The sequence below is a fragment of the Bacillus rossius genome, chromosome 1 (assembly GCF_032445375.1).
Source record: "Bacillus rossius redtenbacheri isolate Brsri chromosome 1, Brsri_v3, whole genome shotgun sequence".
Classification (NCBI taxonomy): Eukaryota; Metazoa; Arthropoda; class Insecta; order Phasmatodea; family Bacillidae; genus Bacillus; species Bacillus rossius.
In genome coordinates this window covers 302,352,291-302,375,107 of record NC_086330.1, presented here as the reverse complement: position 1 = coordinate 302,375,107, position 22,817 = coordinate 302,352,291, and the positions used below count along the sequence as shown (strand labels likewise).

Below are 22,817 nucleotides of genomic sequence, written 5' to 3'. Positions count from 1 at the left end.
TCCTCCACAGGACCTCCCGCGGCTCCGACCATCGAGGCGCCAACCCCGCACAAAAGTTACGCGCCCCGGACGACAAGTGGTGCTGCCTGACATATACCAGCTGACCTGGCTGGATGGGGGGTGGGGGGTGACTAGTCATGGGCGTGTGGGCCGCCAGGAATTGGGCCTGCCGTTGTCTGGCGTGCTCCCTCCCCTCCTCATGATTGGGGCGCGCCACCGTGCCCATGGCAACATCGGCCACCCTGCTTTCCCCGGGCAAAGCCAAGTTCTTCCCGTACAGAAGCTCGGCAGGGGAATGACCGGTGACAGCGTTGGTGCGGCGCCGGAGGCAATACAACAGCTTCGGCAGGTGGACGTCCCATTTGGAGTGGTCGTCCCCCAACCTCAGCCGCAGCTGCGCCTTGACCTCCTGGTTCCGCCTCTCAGTGGGGTTGGCCTGGGGATGGTAAATGGGGGTGGTGTGGTGGTCGAGACCCCAACGGCGACAGTCAGCTCTCCAGCGCCTCCCGCTGAACTGACAGCCGTTGTCCGTCAACAGCACGCGCGCGAAACCATACCGCGGGAATATCTCGTGGTCCAGCAGGGCGGCTATGGTTCCGGCGCGCACGCTGGACACCGGGAAGGCCTCGACCCACCGGGTGAAAATGTCTGTGATGACGACCAAGAACCTCCTTCCCCGGGTGGTCCGCGGGTAGGGCCCCATTATGTCCAGGGCCAGGGTGTGAAACGGGTCGCGGGGCCGTCGGGGGCGCTGCTGCTCCACCCCGTCAGACCGCCTCGTCTTCCTCTGCTGGCACTGCTGGCAGCGCCGCACCAGGTCCCGTACGTCCCGCGTCACCCCCGGCCAATGGAAGGTCTTACGGATGTCTAACTGGGTTTGGTGCGCACCTGGGTGTCCCGCCAGCTCGTGCGTGTGGTGGAAGCCCATGACCTGCTCGCGGGCACCGAGCGGCACATGAAGGCGCCAGGCGTCCATGTCCCCTGGTACCCGGGTCTCCAACACCCCGTCCACGCACCTGTGGTAGGGGTGAACCTGCTCCCCACATGACCGCACCTCGGCCTGTGTGGGGTCGTCTGTCCGCTGGGCCTGTTTCACGAATTCCACTAATCCGCTCAGGGTCTCCACAGGCAAGACGGCGGGATAATCGGGGGCCCTTGGGATGTGGAATAAAGTTGCGGGCGCCTCCCCTGGAGTGACCGGCGGCGCGACTCCCCCTGGCGGCAACAGCCCCTCCCAGTCCTGGTCATCCTGAAACGTGTTGTGTGGGTCGGGATGGCGCGACAACTCGTCGGCGAACTGGTTGTCCCGTCCAGGGACGTGCTCGACCGCGAAGTCGAAGTTCTGGAGCATCAACGCCCACCTCGTGAACTTCGACTTGCGGCCCTGGGCGGAGTCCAGCCAGCGGAGACACTGGCTGTCCGTCCGCAGCGTGAACCGGCGGCCCTCCAGGTGGTGGCGGGTAGCGGCGCATAGCCCAAACGACTGCCATGCACTCCTGCTCGTTCACATGGTACCGCCGTTCGGGCTGGCCGAACTTGGCGCTGGCGTACTCCACCACCCGGCGCACGCCTTTGTCCCCCACCTGGTATAGGACGGCCCCCATCCCCTCCTGACTGGCGTCTGTCTGAAGGAACAGGGGAAGGTCAGGCTGCAGACGGGCGAGCTGGTGGCACTCGCGGAACTGCCGTTTCACCGCATCCAGGGCGGCGTCCGCTTCGCTGGTCCACTGAAACCGGAGCTTGGGTGACAGCAAGTCCGTCATCGGGGCGGTGACGCTGGCAAAATGCGGAATGAACGAGCGCAGCCAGTTGAGAAGGCCCATCAACTTCTGCAGCTGCTTGCGGGTTCGAGGGGCGGGTTTGGACTCAATAAGGTTCAGGTGCTTTGGCAGAGGGCGGCAACCCTCCGCGTCCACCATGTGCCCTAGGTACTCCAGTTCAGCCGCGCCCACGTGGCATTTCTGGGGGGCACACGTGAGGCCGTGTCTGGCCAGCCGCTCAAGGACCAGGCCGAGGTGCCGGGCGTGGTCCTCCCACGACCGTGACCAGATGATGACGTCATCCAGGTACGCGGCGGCGAACTCGCCCGCGTACCCGTCTAACACACACACCATCATGGCCTGGAAGGTCGCGGGGGCGTCCATCAGCCCGAACGGCATGGCACAGAACTGGAAACGCCGGCCGTCAGGGGCAGTGAACGCGGTCTTCGGGCGGTCCTCTGGACGTACCGGCACCTGCCAGTACCCGGACTTGAGGTCCAGGGACGTGAAGATGCGGGCGTCGCCCAGCCCCGCCAAAGCGTCTGTTATGTTGATGAGCGGTGGTGGGGCGGGTATGGTTACTGAATTGACTGGTTTGAAATTCACACAAAAACGCATGGAGCCATCTTTCTTGTTCGCCATGACAATCTGGCAGTTGTATGGCGACTCACTGGGTTCGATGACTCCATCGCGTAACATTTCCGTGATCTGAGTCTGGATGACGTGCCTTTCAGTGGGTCCGAACCCGTATGGTTTTACGAACTGGGGTTGGTGAGGTCGGGTGGGGATGGTGTGTTCCGTGGTTGTGGTACGGCGGAGCATATCTGTGGCCGCAAACACCTGTGGCTGTTGAGACAAGACATTGTTTATGAGCTCTACATGGGCAGCGGGCACACCGTTCCTCAAGTCCGCGAGCGTGATGGGTGTCCCCTGCTCGGCGGGTGGCCGATAGCCCAGGCTGTAAACTGTGCGCCGCTCGTGGTGGCCAACGTGCAACCTCCCCTCCCTGACTTCCACAGTGGCGTCCTCCTGCGCCAGCCAAGGCAGACCTAGGATCAGCGTCTCCCGTAGTCCCTCTACTACTAGTGCTGTTGTGTGACTAACATGGTCCCTGATGGAGAGGGTGATGTTCGAGCGGCCAACAATACGCGCTGTCGCCCCCTGCGTCGCTAACTGTACCTCCTCCACATCTGAGACAATGTCCCGTACGCTCGAGCATTGAGCCGACACATACGTGTGGCTGGCGGCCGTGTCGACAAGAGCATGCACCGGCTGTCCATCCATCCTGACGGGAATCCGGAGTAAATGCCCCGCCCCAGGTCCCAACTGCCCTAATTGGAACGACTCACCACACTGCTCCCGGGGCGCTGCCGCTGCCGTCAGGCGGTCCGCAGGTGCTGCCGGTGTCGCCGGGGTCACCTGGTGTCCGGTACTGCTCGCCGACGACCCGGTGCAGGCCGCTGACGAGTCGGGTGCGCCGCGCCCGTCCGTCCTGACGGGGCGTGCCGGTGTGTCAGCGGACACCGCAGGTGCTGCCGGTGTCGCCGGGGCCACCTGGTGTCCGGTGCGGCTCGCCGACGACCCGGTGCAGGCCGCTGACGAGTCGGGTGCGCCGCGCCCGTCCGTCCTGACGGGGCGTGCCGGTGTGTCAGCGGACACCGCAGGTGCTGCCGGTGTCGCCGGGGCCACCTGGTGTCCGGTGCGGCTCGCCGACGACCCGGTGCAGGCCGCTGACGAGTCGGGTGCGCCGCGCCCGTCCGTCCTGACGGGGCGTGCCGGTGTGTCAGCGGACACCGCAGGTGCTGCCGGTGTCGCCGGGGCCACCTGGTGTCCGGTGCGGCTCGCCGACGACCCGGTGCAGGCCGCTGACGAGTCGGGTGCACCGCGCCCGTCCGTCCTGACGGGGCGTGCCGGTGTGTCAGCGGACACCGCAGGTGCTGCCGGTGTCGCCGGGGCCACCTGGTGTCCGGTGCGGCTCGCCGACGACCCGGTGCAGGCCGCTGACGAGTCGGGTGCGCCGCGCCCGTCCGTCCTGACGGGGCGTGCCGGTGTGTCCGCGGACACCGCAGGTGCTGCCGGTGTCGCCGGGGCCACCTGGTGTCCGGTGCGGCTCGCCGACGACCCGGTGCAGGCCGCTGACGAGTCGAGTGCGCCGCGCCCGTCCGTCCTGACGGGGCGCGCCGGGGTGACAGTGGAGGCCGGGCTAGGGTTCCAGGGACAGTGGCCAGCCATGGCACTACCCCCTAGCGGGCGTTTCCCGACGTAAGGCCGCCCGCCCCACGGGCTTGCCAGACAGCTGCCCGCGTGGGACAGACGTCGTGCCAGTGGTACCGCTCCTCACGGCAGTACTTGCAGCGCGGAGCCCCCTGGTTTGGTGCCCCGGTGTTCTCCCTGGGTGCGGTACGTCGGGACGGCTGCTCCCCCTGTTGCCTCGGCACTGGCTCCACGTACGGTACCAGAGCCCTGGAGACCTCGGGGGCCGCCAACATCGGTGGCGACGCACCTGGCCGTCGGGTGGGCGGCTCGCGGCTGCGACGGACAGCTTGCACGTCGCGCTCCACCTCGTTCGCCAACCGCACGAACGTCTCCAGTCCCTTGTCGGTGGCGGCCCTAAGGAATGGCCGCAGTTCGGGCAGCATCAGCTGGACGACTACCCCTAGCATGCTGCTGTCGTCCTCCCCTTCCGCCAGCCGTCGGTGCAGCCGCGCCTTAGACCTGATGAAGGCCTCCGCGCTCTCCCCCGCCTCCTGAGGCCGGCAGAACAGTGACTGTTGACACCGGGCCCGGGCACGGGCGTCGTTGAAACGCTCCTCCAGTCCGTTGGCGAAGTCACCCCACTCCATGCCGTATTCTCCGGCTGTGGTCCACCAGTCAAGGGCACACCCCCTCAGCTGATCGCACGCCTTCTCCGTCCACTCATCTGTAGGCACCGCGTATCGTGCCAGCCTGTCTCGGCATGTCCGCAGGAACTTTGCGGGGTCCTCGTGCTCCTGCCCTCCGAACTCCGGCAGCTTGAGGGTGCCGCCGGGGCGCGGTGCGACAGGGGCCGCCGGCGTCGCTGACGGTCTGTCCAGCGCGAGCTCGCACGCGCGGCACATGAATAGCCCATTCCGGAAGTTAAGGAACTCCCGGGCCTCGGTGCACGAGCGGTGCCTCACGGTGCCGCACTGGTGGCAGAACGCCATCTCATCGGGCCGCCGATGACATCCCCTCGCGCCGCACTGAATTGTAGACGTCGGCCCTGATTTTCTGTCGTCAAAGTCTGTTTTGTGCTTCCTATCTGTGTCGCAGGTACAGGTGGCGAAAACCCCTGCCGCGGCATGATTTATTGGCAACCCTGGCAGAAGGCATGCGTGGCATACCCCTTCCATGTCTATCTTTACCGATCCGTCACGGCTCATGTTCGTGCTCCTGTTCGGCGCGTAGCAGCTGCGCAGCTGCGCCACCTGATCCGTGTGCGAGGCGCGCGGACTTCCGCTCCCACAGCCGTTATCTCGCCTGACGCGTAACTTGATGCGCGTCTGGCGTGTAACTTGACGCGCGCCTATCGCCAGGTGCCCGCTCCTTTGGCTGTCTGCGCGTCGCGTCCGTTTCCGCGCGATTCCCGACTTCCTACGCGAGCCCTTACTGGTACACTAATTTGAAGTATAAAATTTGAAAAATTTGAGAAAAAATTTGAAAAATTTGAAACAAAATTTGGAAATTAATTTTTAGAAAATTAAAGCCACACTAGTCGGGCGCCAATTTGACGCCGTCCCCGCTACCTCTGAGTATTTAGACGTGATTTTGTTCAGTTCGTGATCTCAGGGAAGGTTCGGCCTTGTGGCTAGAGGTAGGGGTCAACGCAGTAGGGCCCCCCGAGCTGTTGAGGCCACTCGGGACGCCTGAATAATAACACAAAACCTCTTCAGATAGTTGGTGAATTTAATACAGCACAGCCCAATACATGGTGCTGCCCGTTCTGGCCGTAACGGTTTGCCCGACGCGACTAGTCACACGCGCAGCTCACTTCCTCAGTGGCGGCTCACGATTCTTATGCGCGTGAGGGGCAGACTCGTATACGTGACGCGAAAGTTACAAAAGACACTCTGACATGGCACACGATATTTTGAAGCACAATACACTACACTAATACCTAGCTCTGGATAAACTGGGCTAGCAACACGTAGGCCCGTGTCTCCGGCGACTCTACGTGGTGACTAGGTGTGTCCCAGGGACTGAATCGTTATTAAGTTTGGTGGCGCACTGCAGTACGACGGTGATACATAAGCCCTGACATGACGAATTACACTTAGGCGAACAACTATTCCGCTAACACATTACACTTGATAAACTGGGCTAGCAACACGTAGGCCCGTGTCTCCGGCGACTCTACGTGGTGTCTAGGTGTGTCCCAGGGACTGAATCGTTATTAAGTTGGATGGCACGTGTCGCCTGCTGGCTGCCCCGTGCGGGCCAAAACTAAGTAGCCTGTAGGCTAGGTTGGGCGTGAAGCGCCGACGTAAAAACACATACTCTCCCCACAGTACTTACGTATGACGTAAACACTCATCTCGGAGCACTGATTGAATTAAGTTAAGTACCTCATGGTAAATTTAGGCCGACCGCGGAACTGTACAAAAGGTTGAAAAGAAATTACACTATGGAAAACTACATGTCGGTGAATGCAAAGGTTGAAGGTTCCGCGTTGCGCGCAGGCTGCCGGCCTGGTTGAGCTCTCGAAGGACACTAGCGGTGTCGCCGCGCGCGACCCCCCTCCCCCGCCAGCCCTCCCGCGGAAACGTGTGAATTTCGCGGGAAACTGAACCGGCCAGGTTCGGGACAAATCGCACATTGAAACATGATTTTGCAAAGACTTAATTATTAATTAATAAAAAATAATGTTTAATAAAATCCTGTGGAAAAACATAATTATAACAATTTGTTGTAGTGCGGCGGAAGGATATGCCACACCCGGCCGGATCCTTGCGCCGGTGTAGCACTCGTTGTATGGCGTTCGCCTCGTCGCACGAACTGCACTTTGCTGCGCGCACGGGCGCGTTCGGTGCACACGCTTTTGCGAGACGTTGATGAGGCATAGCGGTCTATGCGACAGAGGAGCATTGGCGGTCGGCGTCAATATTTTACATCAAGTGACTTTTTCTTTCAAAAATGGAATAAGATGTGTAAGAAAAGTATGTATGTACTGCAATGACATCATGTTGGAGACAATCAGAAATTATTGTTAGGTTAGTAGAAATTATTTCCTCTGTTGACTCATCATGGTAGTATATTGCAAATGGATGAACTGTAGCCTATGCATTGTTTCAATGGAATCCCTGAACTTCATCTTGCATAATGAAAGAATAATTTTCTGCAAAGTCACATACAACAACTACCTCACCAACATCTAATTTTTTTTTTCAGATCCTTTAGGTAGTTCCCTTGCTGGTATGCGATGAAAGAGTGAGTTTGTAATATTAATAATTTAGAAATGAACAATTCTATGAAATCATCAAATGACTTCACAAGAACTTCAAGTGTGTAAACTTTTGATGCAACCCACTGCTTGAATGTTACAGTTTCAATTGAATTCTGCTCCAATGTAGTCTCCAGTGATTTTCGTATGTTATCAGGGCCTGGACATTCTGCACACTCATGGAAAAAACATTTAATTTGGGGATGATTACACATCATTTGAGCCACATAGTGGTGATATGTTAACAGATTTTCTCTTTCCATTAGTTTGGCCAAATTACAGCCATCTATTAACAACTTCATATTTTGGTGTGTTACACAGACACATACATCCTGCCAAAACCACATATTTAGGCCGTAGAGATGCAAATTTGGAGAAACCAATTTTGACACTTGGATGCTCCTGTTTGAACAAGGCTTATACTTCTCTCAGATTGTTTAGTAGGAGCCTCTTTTATTTGTGTTCTTTGGTATCGCCAATTCGAATAGTTACAAAGTCCTTTTTACCAGGCATCATTCTGCTTACATTGTCGTTTGAATAAAACATCTTAACAATATTGACGACACTGCAGTCTAGATTTCTCCCTGGTTTTGGATTAGGTGATGTCATTATTCCACTTTCCTTCACTAACTTCTTTGATGTTCGTATCATGTAGTTCGTTGCAGTTGGGAATTCCTTCTGTATTCTGCTAATACACAAATATTTAGGTAAAATAGTCCAAATTTGCACCTTCATACTTCTTTCTGTACACCCTTCAAACTTTTCCTTCAATTGTTCTAATATATTTTCATCAAAACTTTTTTCCTGTGATACTCGTACTTCTGGTACAGGGATTTGAAATATTCTTTCTTGAATTGCAGACAATATTTCATTACTTTTACTTTTTTCCTTGCATATTTTGCTGTTCTCACTTTTCTTTTCTTTACGGGTGATTCCCCTATACTTGGACTGTTATTAAATGTGTGCAACACTACATCCATGCTTGATTCCTCTTCATCACTGTCAGTTGAGCTTTCCTCTTCACTGTACTCTTCCTCCCGTGTAGTACTTGCACTTGCTATTGATGAGATTTGTTTCCGACATGAATCACATACCTTCTGTCCAGTCTGCAGGTGTGGTTGTTTCTGTATCATCCACTGAAGAACATTTCTCAACTGTTTTCTGCTGCTTTTGTGACCCTGAATATTAAAAGGATTACAGCACTGTGTATTTAGGTTTATCAATACGGCTAAACTTTAGAAAATCACACCAGATGTATAGCACTGTTGTCAATGACAAAGCTGCACTAAGACTGACCTTGCTTTGTGAGACTGATGTGATTATATACACTTGTCTGAACTTGCTCTAAGAACATTGGGTGTAAAAGTGGCTCAATTCCACTGCATCTCTAGTCAGTATTTGAGATGTAGCTTATGTTCCCAGATCCATCCCAAAATGAAACTTATGTCACTTATAGCCAATAATGCACTTCATAACATATAATTTGTTCACATTGTTCAAAATTTTCAAGGTCACAGGTTACATGAACATGACCTTGAAACAAATTTCTTTTAAAATTCGTAAAACTTATTTTTATCTCAAAGTACACTTTTCTAGCTTTCTATTGAGCCCTACATCAAGGTTCTCACTCAACTACAAAGGAAGTTACAAATATTTTTATTGGCCCTTGCGCAGCAAAATTTCCACTTTTTCCACAAGTTGGCAACCCTGCTGTATAAAAAGTATTATTCACACGGGGCTGTAACTATGCTAATGCACTTTTCTGCACACCTACTGCTAATTCGCCAAGTTTTTTTTAATTCGGAGATGGTGATGCCAAAAATTATTATTTTCTGCTTGATTTGGCTTGGAATGACCCCTTTCCTTATCAACCTCACAACATGCACAATACCTTCCCTGCACTGATATCTAATTAGATTACTATTCTGTGACTGCTCCGGTAACATACTCATTCAGAGGTGTGGCATAATAAACATTTAATTCATTATCACTGTTGTTTGGTACATTTAAACTGTTATCAAAGCCTTTAAAGTCTGAAGAACTAATTTTTTATTTTTATTTTGCACTTCTTCCACATTTTTGTCAGTATTAATATTCAGACACGTCACTGTAGTCTTCCATGCATTCACTGCTTCTACGATTTCCATTTACCTCACCCTTACTGCAACTGTCATTACTTGTACCAGCACAAGACCCTCTGGTAGTACTTTTGACAGAAAGTCTTGAGATACTTTGTATTTCTATGTAACAGTTTGCCTGACCTGTCGGTTATTACATACGACCTAGGTGTTTCCTGTTTTTTTTCAGAATTGTGGCTGGCTTCCACACTAACTTTCTGAACAACTTCAGGTTGACCACTGACATATGCTAGGGTATTTCTCTGTGCCCTTTTGTCATAATACTACTTAACTTGTAACTGCTTGGAAAGTAACTGCATAGTACACATTTTTACGGAAACAAAGTGGTACAGTTGTTTTTAGGGAGTGTAAAATACAGATTACAGGAATTATTTTAGATATAGTAGAGCATATACGGGCAGCCCAGGTTAGATTACTGTCAATTAGTAAGCTTAGATACTTTGCAACATTTGCTCTTTGCGATGGTGTTTTGTCTGTGGTTTAATTTTAAGAGTTTATGTAGTTTGCTGTAACTTTGGATATTATCATTTAGCAAGTTTTTGTTACATTTATTGCAAACTAGTTTCGTATGAACCGATTGTTTACAAATATCCTCATATAATTGTCTATTTGAGTTTGCTGTGTATAAAAGCCCTGCATCATCAGTAAACAAGAACAGAAGATCATAAAGTAGCAAAGCCCCAAGGTCATTAATGTGTACCACAGATAATAATGGTCCCAAAACTAAACCCTGTGTCACTCCACAGGTCATTTCCAGCCCTGTGCTTTACCTTCCATTGACAGAGAGATATTGCTCTTTATTTTGTTTAGATAGCTAGCAAACCATTTTTGGGTAATTCCTCTTATTCCTGATGCTTCTAGTTTTTGTAACAAGAGGTTGTGATGTACAGTATGCAACTGTTTTTTAGGATCTATAAATATTGCACCTGCAACCTTCCTCTCATCCAAGGCTCCCTCCAACTTTATTACTATGTCTGTAATTACATTAGTTAAAGAGGATATTTCAATGAAACCATATTGGTAAAGATAGAAGAATTTAGATTTTTTTGAAAAAATACTGCATTCTATACTTGCATCTATTTTAATTCCCAGCTTATAAATTATTATTCTAGTAATTTTACATTGGTCTTGGAATTCTGAAAAGGAAAAAAAAACTGGTTGATTAATAAGTTGGCCATAGCAGGGTTCAGTGTTCCTTTAGTTGGTGGAACTGTTTTGGGTAACTTTGTTAGATTTTTACCTACATTTGAAAAGACCATTTTAAATACGTACATTCATTTGCTGGAATACTCTTACCATTGCTTGGTGGCTCTCATATGGTTTGTTATGAATAATTTCATTTATGATTTTTCATGTTTCCCTGGGGTTTTTAGCTTTAACATTAAATTTGTTGGAGTAGTAATCTATTTTTAATATACATTTTAAGTTATTTACACTAACAGCTCCTGCAATAGTCACTTTTCAAAAAACAGGTTTGGGGATTCTCCTTTATTTTTTTCCAAAATAATTTTTCTATTTTAATAGTTCAAGGAACTCTTCACTTATCCAAACTGTTCCAGCTTTTTTCCCCAAACATTTGTTTCTCTTGTTGATTCACTGATTCCTTTAGTATAATATTTAATAAATTTATCATATATCTTATTGAGGTTATTTCCTTTTACTGAATATGGGTTTTCATTAAAGTATTAAACAGTTGCCTTAAAGTTAATTTGTCTAGAAAGAATGACGGAACTAGATTGCATATAATATGTAACACACTTTTTTCACTTACACAAAACAAGAGGGCAATGTGATCACTAAAATATATTTGAAAGTTAAGAACTTGAATATCATATGAATAGTTTATTAGTTAATATGTTGCCCCCCGAAAGGAAAAGTAAGGGGTTTAAACTGAGCAAACACAAGAACAGAGTTGAGAGAGTCACAATTATTACACTTAAAAATTTAAAACGATACATGTTCTCTTGTTTGGATAGACACTCTTCCACTTAGCACCAGGACTCGGTTGCATATAGTAACTAGCAACAAGGAAAAGAAATACAAAATTAACAATCATCATAACCTATGATTAAAACATTATCAAGTTTGTAAACCTGTTTATACAAAAGTTTGACCTAGTTACTAAATTTATTGGCGCTACTTGCAAATATTATTATGGGCTCGCTCCACACCAACAACAGGCTTTGAACATTTTCAGCTAAAAAAAATTACTCCACTAAATACAACGGTACAATATACTGGCAACTTCGCATATTCTAACAATCCTGTCCTTACTGTTCGTTTAACCAGAAAATATTACTATTAAATAGGCAAGGAAAAACTGAATACACAAACAAACATTATTTTACTGTTATACCTAGTGTCTCATTATGCAAAATAAATATTAATCGAAAATATACAAATGCTATCTACAACAATGAATAATCCTTCTCTGAGTGTAGGGACTTAGAAAGGTGGTCACTTGCCTCAAAGTCCCCAAGATGATGTCGAATTCAGGGTCTGCAGCAAGTTGTTTATCGACATCCACTGGCCTGCCAAGTAGCACTCTCCAACCCCTACAGTACTCAACCCAGACTTTGCTGCCATTGATGGCTGATAGAAACACAAGGAAGTCCCTGGGTCGAATCGAGCACTTGGATGAAAGACTGGCTACAATTTGCGTTTCGTGACTCATCAGTAACTGTTCCTTAGCTCCAACTGATACACTCGATCAAAGTCATTTTAGCTGGATGTCGTACCATACACACCCAAACTTCTCCGGCAAACAGCGGTGACGTAAGAAGTCATTCATTCTGAGCAACACACAATTCGTAAATAATTCTTTATAGTCGCTGTTTCGTGGTACTGCCTTGAACTAGCCTGCCTTTAACCCACCTGCCTTATCACCTTGTTACTGCTACCTTATTGATACATGTTCCCTTCTTGCACCAACTACTTCGGCTTACTCGCGCCCTCTTCACTCGCTCAGCTAGTGTTTTCTGATACTAAGTAGTTCTCTGAACACTCAACAGTACACAAAACCGACGAGCGAGTTTTCACTAACTAGGTACTTGCTCGGTGAGTTCCAACTCTTGGGCGAGTTACCTTCCTTCGTTGCTGCACATTCTCCCTGATGGCTGCCACTGCTTTCTTGTTTATGATCATGCTAAGTCTGAGCTCAGTACATATATAGAGTACTTCTTACCCATTTGTGAGGCTTAGTCCAACTTCTGGTTCTGGCGCTGAGTTGGGCAGCATGATGGTGTGTTGACTTTCAGTGGTTAAGGTGGCGGCATAGCGATGTTCTTTTTCAAGAGCTTGACTCACTCTGTCTCTAGTGTGCCGAGGGGACCTATTTATACCCCCTTCCCCTTCTTCCCCCCCCCCTCGTGCTTCAACCAAATTCGCCTTACAGAACGAGCCAGAAGACTTGTGGACGAACTCACACCAAAAACTACTTTCGGGTCATGTGACAAGCTCTGTGGGGGGTGTTGCCATTAGGGCAGGGAACCTGCGAAGCTTCGGTGTTCAGTAGTTTGTCTGCTTTCAGGGGTAAACACACATAGTACACAATAGCTTTGAATATATATACTGTATAGAAGTCGCCAGCCCAGGCTACAATTTCTAATACGGTTTGAGGTAGTTGGTTAATTCACCGCCGCAATCGCCACCATCTCTAGGGCATCGACTTGTGGTGGTCCCTAGCGGACAAGTGACGAACTCTTCCAAACACCCCTTCCCCCTCCCGCTGAACGACGTTGAGCTGCAGTGAATGATGGATGAGGGGTGCGGGGAATGACAGCGGGCGACAGTGCTGCGCCCTAACGGGTAAATAACAACTAAGGCGATACAGGGCGCTACGGCAGCGCACTGCAGCGGTGAAGTTCCCAAGCTGCTCATTATACGCTTATGAAAAACGTAGAGTAAATCCTATCCACTCGCGACTTCTATACAGTATATATATTCAAAGACAATAGGAATGGCAAGGCATTGTGGGCGGAAAAATTATATCTGCAACAAATACATGATCAAATAGTGAGGCAGAGGTGCCTGTTATTCAGTTAAGAAAACTACTTAAATAGCACCCTTTTGTACTTTAAAATCCATATTTGCCCCCGGACACTCCCCCCCCCCCCCCCCCCCCCCCCCCCCCGGGTCGTGTTTTGGGGTGAACGGAGTTGTTGCTTCCCCTCATGTAAACCTCACGCCTCACCACTGGTTGTGTCATATGTGTGAAATAAGGAGGGCTTGCTTAAAGTTTTGTACTAAGTGAAATTTTGCTACATTGTATTGTTTTATATAAAAAATTTATTTCATCTCGGTAGTTCTTATGCTATAAACATACAATGCTTGTTACGGTAGGCTTTTGTTAGTTGTTTTTTTTCCCTAGACTTTTCTGCTGTTGAGTGAGTGTGCCTTTAACAAGCATCCTTTCAAACTATAGAAACGAAAAAAATGTTAAATTACTGGTTTGTTTGTGTGTGTGTATAATCTTTATTGTCACTTTAAACACTATTGGCATTGTGCGCTTTTTTTGTTTCTCCTTTGTAATCCTTTGTAATCTTCTTCATTGTGTTGGTATTTCAGATTAAAATCTAATTTATCCTCGGTCTTGATAACATACAGTGTATGGACTATTAATACAATTCTGTTTATTTCCTTATAAAGCACACACGTTAGTCCATTCTCACACTCCTCCCTAACCTAAATCCTGGGCTCAACAAAAGTTGAGTCGCTCATTTACTGTCCCTTTAGGCAACTAGTCTACCTTGGCTAGTTAGTTAACAAATGCTAAACACAATTTAACTTGGCCAACTCTTGACAAATATGTGCATCGTACACAATAATTCCTTCCCCTTGTTTACATAAAAGTTAGGTTACCTTTCTTATGTAATTCTTGAATGTCCACACAACTTATCTGCAACTATCATTTAACTCTCCATATCATAAACAATATAAACATGAAAACTTTTTGGAAAACAATGTCAAAATTTAACTTAAACACTTGTTATATAATCTCTGTTAACATTTGAACAAAAAATTGTTTCTTTGTTTATGACACAACTCTCACAGTCCTATTTAATGTGTTTTGAGTTGATAAAAGCATTAATTACCTTTTGCAAACAAAATTTACATATACAGTTCCTTTTTCTCTCCCTCCCGAAACAGGAACTCTGTAAATGCTTTAACCTGAGCTTGTGCCTTTGTGTACGTCCATCACCATTAATTCCATCATCAACATTCCTTACAAATGTAGTCCATTTGTCAACATTCATACAGCTGGCACCAACGAATACAAAAAACTCTATCTTAGTGGTCTTTATACTGACAATATTACGAAATTACGAAAATGAAATTGATGATGGTAGTGAATAAGGATAACTTATTTAAATTGGACTGCGAACCCAAAACTCACCAGAATTATTCACATAAAACCTGCACCACTCTCTGTCCTTCGACATGTGGTCAAGCTGGTACCTACGGGAAAAACCATACACTTATGAACCAAGTATGTACTTCAAAGGGGAACAAACTCACTAAGCTCAACTTTAGATGACAAGATCTGTTCAGGCTCCTGATAAATTAAATTTCTTCCTTTTAATTACTTGAAATAAATGGTAACATTTGAAATAAAACTTATTACTTCGTTTTGCAGGACCAGTATTTAATTTACATTAATTAACTTAAATCTCCAAAATTGGACAGATTTTTCCTCAATCAATCAATAATTTATGTTCAGGATCTCAAGAATTTTTTTTTTTTTTTTTTTTTTTTTAGTTTATACCTATAGTATATATGTGAACGGACATCTTTTTTGTTGTTGCTAAATGTATAAAAATATCTTCTGGAATATTTTTAATTGATTGAAATAACGCAAAGGTGTATAAAATATATTTGGAACATTTTACCTGTGATTTGCCCCACTTCAGATTTACCCATCTGGTCCTATTACTGATGCAAATTCGCTGTATCTTCACAACCAAGTAGTATAAGTTCAGTGCTACATGGCCAAAATTATGAAGCCGTCCCAAAACTTTTTAACTAAACTACATGATTTTACAGTGTGAGAAACATGCAACATTCCATCGACAGGGAAATCACAAGAAATACAAAAAGTGTCTTTAAAACCTGCAAACACAGGGTTATTGACAAATTGTTGAGTACCATATTGGGTTATGAAGTTTTAATACTTGTGTGTTAGATAATGTCAAAACCAGTCTTTATTTTAGTCGCAAATTCATATCTAGTTGAAAACTTTTTTTTTTTAACAACTACAGGAAATAAAAACATTCAACTGTATAAAAGATAAAATAACAAAAAATTTCAACAAAGAGTTATAAAATATAAAATTTAATTTAATATGTACTTTGGATTTGAAACACATTAAAATGTGGATAGTCATTCACATGCTCACAATTGATAATGTATTGTTTCAAATTTTTATTTTTATTTGGTGGTGTTATTTTGCAAACTGGTAGCATTTTTAGCATAACATTGATTAAAAACGGTAACAATGCAAAAAAAATTTGTTGAGAAAATAGTTTATAGTAAAATTGGAAATTTTAAGTGTGGTTGCTATAGTAACTATTTGTATATTTTAATTATCTTGCAAGATTAATTGATCAGACTAAGGAAAAAACTTTGTTTGGACAGGGAAAACTAAAAAAAAATTGTTTAAAGTAATAGCTCTATGTCCATTTATCCTCCCAGGAAACTGGATTGAACAAAATACAGTGCAAGGAGGGGACTGGATTATATCAAGTAAATGTAGCAGTGTTTTGCAAGTGGATTAGCCAAAGGTATTAATGGTAATGTTCTCTTACAGCTTCAAGAGGCATTCTCCAAAGGTCTTTTAAAGCCTGGCTTGAACACAGTTACAACATTTGTCAAGAGGGAGTTCAAGAATAATGTTGTAAGTGTTAAATATTATTTATTAATTAATTTTATTTTTCAAGTTTGACATGTGGCTTGTGTTCAAAAAGAATACAAAATTTTTTGTAATTTTTTACTTGATCAGAGTGTCTTGCATCAATAATAAAAAAGGAAAGGTTGAAATGTCAGGGAATTTTGTAATTCTTGATTTAGATAATTGTCATAGAAGTGTATGTTAGATTAGGGAATTTAAATTTAAAAATAGTTAGACAAGACCATCATATGTCATGAACCTATTAACTGTGTCAAGCATATTGTATTTGGCTTAAGTCTTTGTTATGTTCCATTGCTGTTGAGCCCAGTATTTTTGAGGAGAGTTGTGTTTTGTGGCTGTGAGGCTGGATTCCATCTGTGATGGTGCTACGGAGTGTGATGTAAGAGACATCACTTAGTTCATAGTTTTCAGGACTAATTTCAGGTGTTTAGAAATGTTCTTTTTGTTGAATATTGATATTCGTAACCATAAATTGGGGAAATATTCAGATGTAGCTTAAGGTCAATTTTAGGTGAGGGGAATGAAGCCAAAGGTGGAGGGGGATTTCAGTGTACTGCACATACTAATATGGCAGCCGTTTGTTTACAAATGTATCACCGGTACCTGTATTAGAGGATAACTTGGAGAAAAAGGTCAACTCATATAGTTTGTATCGTGAAGATTCTTTTTGGACTTTTAATGTATATAAACATATTAACCAGTAATATTTTGGTATAATTATCTTTTGAACAGCTTTACTACAGTTGTTAATAAAATCAGGCTAAACCAGTTTATACAAATATAAATGAACATCCTCCATATTCCATATTGGTTTGTGAACATCAGAAGACGAAAATGGGAGTGAAAGCGGCTTCACATCTGACTGGTAACGCTCCATTTGTGTCCTTTCCTAATCTCTATTTGGTAACACTCAATAATCAGCTCTGATGTTACTTTTTTTATTAAGTGAATGGAATTATAGTTTGTGTGATTTAACTTGGCTCAAATTTGACAGTACTCAAAAGTAGTACCAATGGTACCCATTTTAAAATGCCACTTGCAAACAATTGCATAAATGTTTTTTTGTTCACAAACACTGTCAACCAAACAACAGTGGAAGAAGAAGTCATTATTACTTTTGTGAACTGTCAAATTTTAGACAAGTTAAAATAGACAGACTAAAACGTGGGGTCAGGAGAATGAATAGTGTTGAGTTGCTTGAAACAAGTCTGGTCAGAAGTCTGGGTCTCAAGACTTGATGGGGTTCGTGATTGGTGCTCCACTCCCGACAGGCCGAGCTAAAGAGGAAGCTGGCGGAGATGAAGCTGGCACTGCCATGGGCAGAGCGCTTGGATCTCGTCAACAAACCGGCACCTCTTGCACCTGAGCTCGCGTTCAAAGTGAGTGAGGCTCATTGAAGGGTGTATTTATTTGTATGCAGGACTCTACAAAATTTCTGAAAGTTACTAGCCAAACATAAAATCTGGGAGCCAGTGATAAAAAGAACTACCTATACATAAATTCTGTTTTCAGGTTTCACTGTTGTCTGGTTATAAATATGCAATTTTGCTAAGCATTTGGGGCACACAGGTACTGACATGCCGCAGTGTTTTTTTTAAAGCTAGTTAAGCAGTGGTAAAGTCTGGAAAATGTACTAGGTAAAAAATGAAAAGGTGTTGCTATTTAGTGGCATGTCACAGTATAGTACTGAATGGAACCCTCAGTGCATTAGTCGAACTCACACTTGCCCAGTTTATTTATTACATTCTGGCTAGAATGATTCAGTTTTAAATAGTGAAGGGTCAAATCCCATTTTTCTGAAATCCGAATCTCGATATTCTCAAATTTACCCCTCGAAATTGAATCTAGGTTCAAGGATCAGAAATAAAATTATGTACAAGAAATGAAAAAAATATTCACTATGGTGTTTAAACATATAACCCTTTAAATGTTTGTTTCATGAACTAAGTTTAAAGAATAAATTCATATTATATATTTATTAAGGCCTATATAATTTCATGTAAAAAGTACACTATCTTGGGGAATGGTGACAGGATTGATATGAAGGAAAAAAAATTGACCTAGCAGACTTCAGAGGTTATCAGTGTTGAATTTTTTAATTTACTTTATTTACTCTGATATTTTCTTCAAATCTTTTTCTCTAATATAGAATCCTTCGAGTTCGAAGCATTTGATAGTATTTGAAGATTTGATTAGCCCATACAGAGTGTTTAATAAAACTTTTGAAGAAAAAAAATTTATCTATACCTAAATATTAAATTCCAAAAGACTACAAAACAGTTAGTGCTAAAATATTTACTTGGTCTCAGTTCAGTAAAATTTAAAATATAGTCTTGATATTGTCTGTTTTATCATTGTTGAATAACTAAACCTACTTTTAGGTGAACATTTTTTAGTCTCTCCAAGTGGTTGAGAGAAAATTTGAGATGGAAAAATAGTATGTATGCTAAATATATATCTACAAAAATGTCTGGGTGAAGTACAGTATCCAGTATATGTTTTGATGGGGCGACGTGTGGCCGTGCAGATGGGGGAGGAAGAGCGTGCACGAGAGGTTCAGCTCCGCAACATGAACCGCAACCGCCCCGTTGCTGATCTGAGTGCGGACCCTGTGCTCAACGACCTCAAGCGGGAGACCCTGTTCTACCGACAGGCACAGGCGGCCGTGCTCGAAGGGATCCCCCGCCTCAAGGCATTGGGCGTGCCCACGCGCCGTCCTGACGACTACCTTGCTCAGATGGCTAAGACTGACGCGCACATGCAAAAGGCAAGTTTTTTTCCCCACCCTGCCCTCTGACAATGCAGACTACCGAATCTACTCTATTTTAATACACGCATATTTTTTTTTGTAAATCATAGGATAAAGAATAGACTACATTTGCTTTATTTTCTCGATTCTAAGATGTCCTTTATTGTGTATCTTACAATCAATGGCATTGTCTACAAATTTATTCAGCTTTAAGATGCCACTATTTAGTTGTGATTGTAGAGCTCTGGAAACTGGGTGCTGCATGGATTCTTTGCCATTCTAAATTTTTTCAATTTTATTCCATTAAAAAAATACAATTTTTTATGTGTTTTACAATCCATGGCATCTACATTTCTTGAATATACTCTGCTTTAAGAAACCTCTTGGTCATGACATTTGTCTTTGAAAATGGGGGACAACTTTTTTGATGATATGCTGCATTTACAGACGCACTCATTGGCTGCATTTACAGATTCACTCATTGGCTAGTCTGTATATATAAAATTGGATGTTGGCATGTATGACGTTAAAAATATGATACAGTTTGACCGATCGCCATGAAAGTTGGCACATCAAAGTGTTTTTTTTTCATGGAGAAGGTTTTTATGCTACTCATTTTTTGCTGCAGCTGCAGCGAATCAACTTCTAAACCGTTCAACCAATTGCCATGAAAATTGGCTTACATAGATATTTGAATACTGAGAATATTTTTGTGATATTCATTTTACTATAACTCATCACTATATGGTGCACATCAACTTCTAAACCATTCAGTCAATCGCCATGGGTAAACAGATAATCATAGGTTATAGACAGGCCCGGACTGACTCCTTCTGGGGCCCTCGGCCAGAAACTGAAAGGGGGCCCCTACCTGGAAGTCTGTGGGTTATGGAATACCACCCTGCACACAAAGGGGGGGGGGGGGGGGGTGGTTATCATGGGGATTCCCTCCAGAAAATGTTTAGTAATTATGCGCCTGGAAACAGCATTTTACTCTATTTTAAGGATTTAAAAGTAAATGAATTTTGATCAAAATTTTTGAAGAAAATATATTTTTAAGTAAGTAATTGTATTGTTTCCACTGATTAATTAAAACAAAACTTCATATTTTTTAAAGTATGCCTTTATAAAACATAAATTGGTGAAACTTACAACAAGTTATTAAAATAAAAATATAATAGGATAAGAAAATTATCAACAAGGAAAAAAAGTCGAATTTTACTACTGTATTATATGCAAGCTAAATAAATAGAATAATATAAATAGACTATGCTTGTTACACTTTGAATAACAATTTTTAAAAATGAGCATTTTTAAATTTCAACAAACAAACTAAAATATTTTTCAATTTAAAATAACAAAATTATTACTTAGTTCCTCTTTTTGTCTATGATACCCTATTGAATTGTAATAAGAAAGCAATCTATAAAGATAAATCTAAATAATTATTTTAAGATAAACACAAATAAAATAATAAATTAATCTTTAAAAATAACTATTATAACTAAACCAACAGCTTTTTCATAAGTTCTTTACTGGTTGCAGCTACTCCATCTATAATTTAGTCTTTATCTAACCCGTAAAATAAGTCTCTCTCAACATTAATAAAAAGTAGACTTTCAAGAGCTCTTGGCTTAGCTGACCTTAGTCGGTTCTTAATAATTTTAAGTTTAGAAAAAACTCTTTTACATGTAACTTGTGTGCAAGGAATAGTTAGCACAAATTTATAAACTACATACAGATTTATATAGATCCCAGATTGTGTGAGATCAAAAAGAACAGAAAAAGTACATGACTAACATCGACAACATTGTTTCTTTTCGGAGCAGTTGACACCTATAGGTTTTTCTGGCGCTTTTTCTTTTTCTGATGCTGACTCAAAATCGTCATCTTGATCTTCACAGTCTGTGTTTTCTTCACCCACAATTTGTTTTTCTTCAATTTTATCTTCCTGTATGAAATTGCTGTACTAAGCTGCAAACTGTTTCAATTCTATCAGTACCCTGCTTCTGTCAACTTTACATAGTTTAGAGATGCTTGAAAGGGCTTCTGCAGGAAATTCATCAAGCTTCAAATTAATATTAAATTTCTTTGTATCCAACCAGGAACAGTCTTGTAAAATTTCTTTGTTCGGGCAAAATCTCTCTTTGATACTTACCCTAGCACAGTTTAAAACAGTGAAAAAAATCAGTGTGTAGCTTTGAGTAGTTGACAATTCAGAAGCTTCATCTTTAGATTTTTCCCCAGGCATCATCTTCTTCTTTGACGTTATTTTATTGTTAAAGTCTAACTCAATTTAAATGTCAACTTCGTTATGTTCTAACTTTTCATTGAGAGCACTGGCATATGTTTTTGTTTTTGAGTACAAAGCCTCAAAGTGTACATCATTTCTTTTATTTGTCACTTGCTGGAGTAGTGTTTGAAACAGGTCCCAATTATAGAATAGTCAATATTTTGACTTTGCAAGTACTTGGAAACAGGGGAAGTAACTAAAAATAAATCAAGCAATACAAAAGACATGAATAGGTTCTCAAATTTAGACCAATGACTTATCAAATTCCTTTGCTGTGAATTTTGATTTACAGTCAAAACTTCCAACTGATATTTTTTGTAAAACCATCATAAGATTAAATAATTTTGCAGTACAGTAAACTCTCGATTATCCGTGTTAATTGGGACCTTCCGATGCCCGGATAATTGAATGCCCATAAAAAACCCGGATAATCCGTTTCACCACTTAAAAATTGTGTATTTACTGGCAAAAGAGTGTCTCTCCAGTAGAATTCTATGAGCACAAGCAAAGGCTTTGTATACCGTGTCCCAGCTTATTGGACCGTAAACAATACTGGCACTGTGTTGCCGCCATCCTTCTCCTGTCCCCTTTATTGCTACGGGAGGGAGAGCGGCGGCAGTCTCAACTCAGCATCTCCCTCCACCCTTTTAACGACCTATTATCCGGGGTCACTACAAAATAAGTGTGTGAACCACAGCACAATATTATACACTTTTTTTTGCCCCCTTCCAGCTATTGCATTTTATTTTTCTACCTCGCGCGGCAAGATATTGTTTCTTGTTAATTCCACATATTAAAATTAGGATGCACTTTACAGTCATAACTACGAGTATGGGATACTACGAGACCTTCGAAGTTACGAGAGTTTTGATATGCACCGTCAGTTTGACTACGTAAATAGTAATCCTAAACTAATCTGGTTATTAGGAGTGCTTCCTTGTTGGCTCTTTCGTAAGAAAGAGTGATTTAAATGGCATCTTCAAACAAGGAAAAATACAGTTAGTTGGAAGGAAAAGGTTCACGCAGTAAACAAAGGCTGCAAAGCGAGAGAGGGCCATGGGTGGGGGTGTGGGGGGAGGAAGGGGTGTCTGGTGGCGAACAACATACTCCCTTTCTCTCTGTCTCTCTCTCGCTCGGCGGTTTCAAGAAGCCCTCCCCCTCCCATTGTGTTACTGGCTGCTTTATTAATGTCTAGCACGGTTTGGATTCCAATTTCATATTCCTGTGCTAATTTCGCGGCAGTTTCTCCTTTTTTTAACCTGTCCACAACTTCTAACTTCTCTGCTATTGTCAGCACTTTACGTTTCCTTTTACTAGACATGATTACAAAAACAAATGTGCCTGGGAGAACTGATGTAAATAACTGCGTGAAAAATGCCTCTTCCAGTCGTCAGGAGTGTGAGGAAGTAAAAGAGTAGAGTGTGTGTGTGTGTGTGCGGTTTTTTTTTTTTTATTTCGTGGCGGGACGCTTGAAAAGAAAATGAAAAAAAAAAGGGGGGGGGGTTGAGCAGA

The 22,817-nt window shown here is 43.9% G+C and overlaps 1 protein-coding gene across 1 annotated transcript in view; it reads left to right on the top strand.

The window, feature by feature from the left end:
- LOC134527832 (probable rRNA-processing protein EBP2 homolog) overlaps positions 1-22,817 on the top strand; it is a 47,191-nt gene that overhangs the window by 7,095 nt on the left and 17,279 nt on the right. The window contains exons 2-4 of the mRNA XM_063360780.1: positions 16,162-16,248; positions 17,535-17,642; positions 18,791-19,030. Coding sequence (XP_063216850.1) covers positions 16,162-16,248; positions 17,535-17,642; positions 18,791-19,030 — 435 coding nt within the window. The remainder of the gene's footprint in view (positions 1-16,161; positions 16,249-17,534; positions 17,643-18,790; positions 19,031-22,817) is intronic.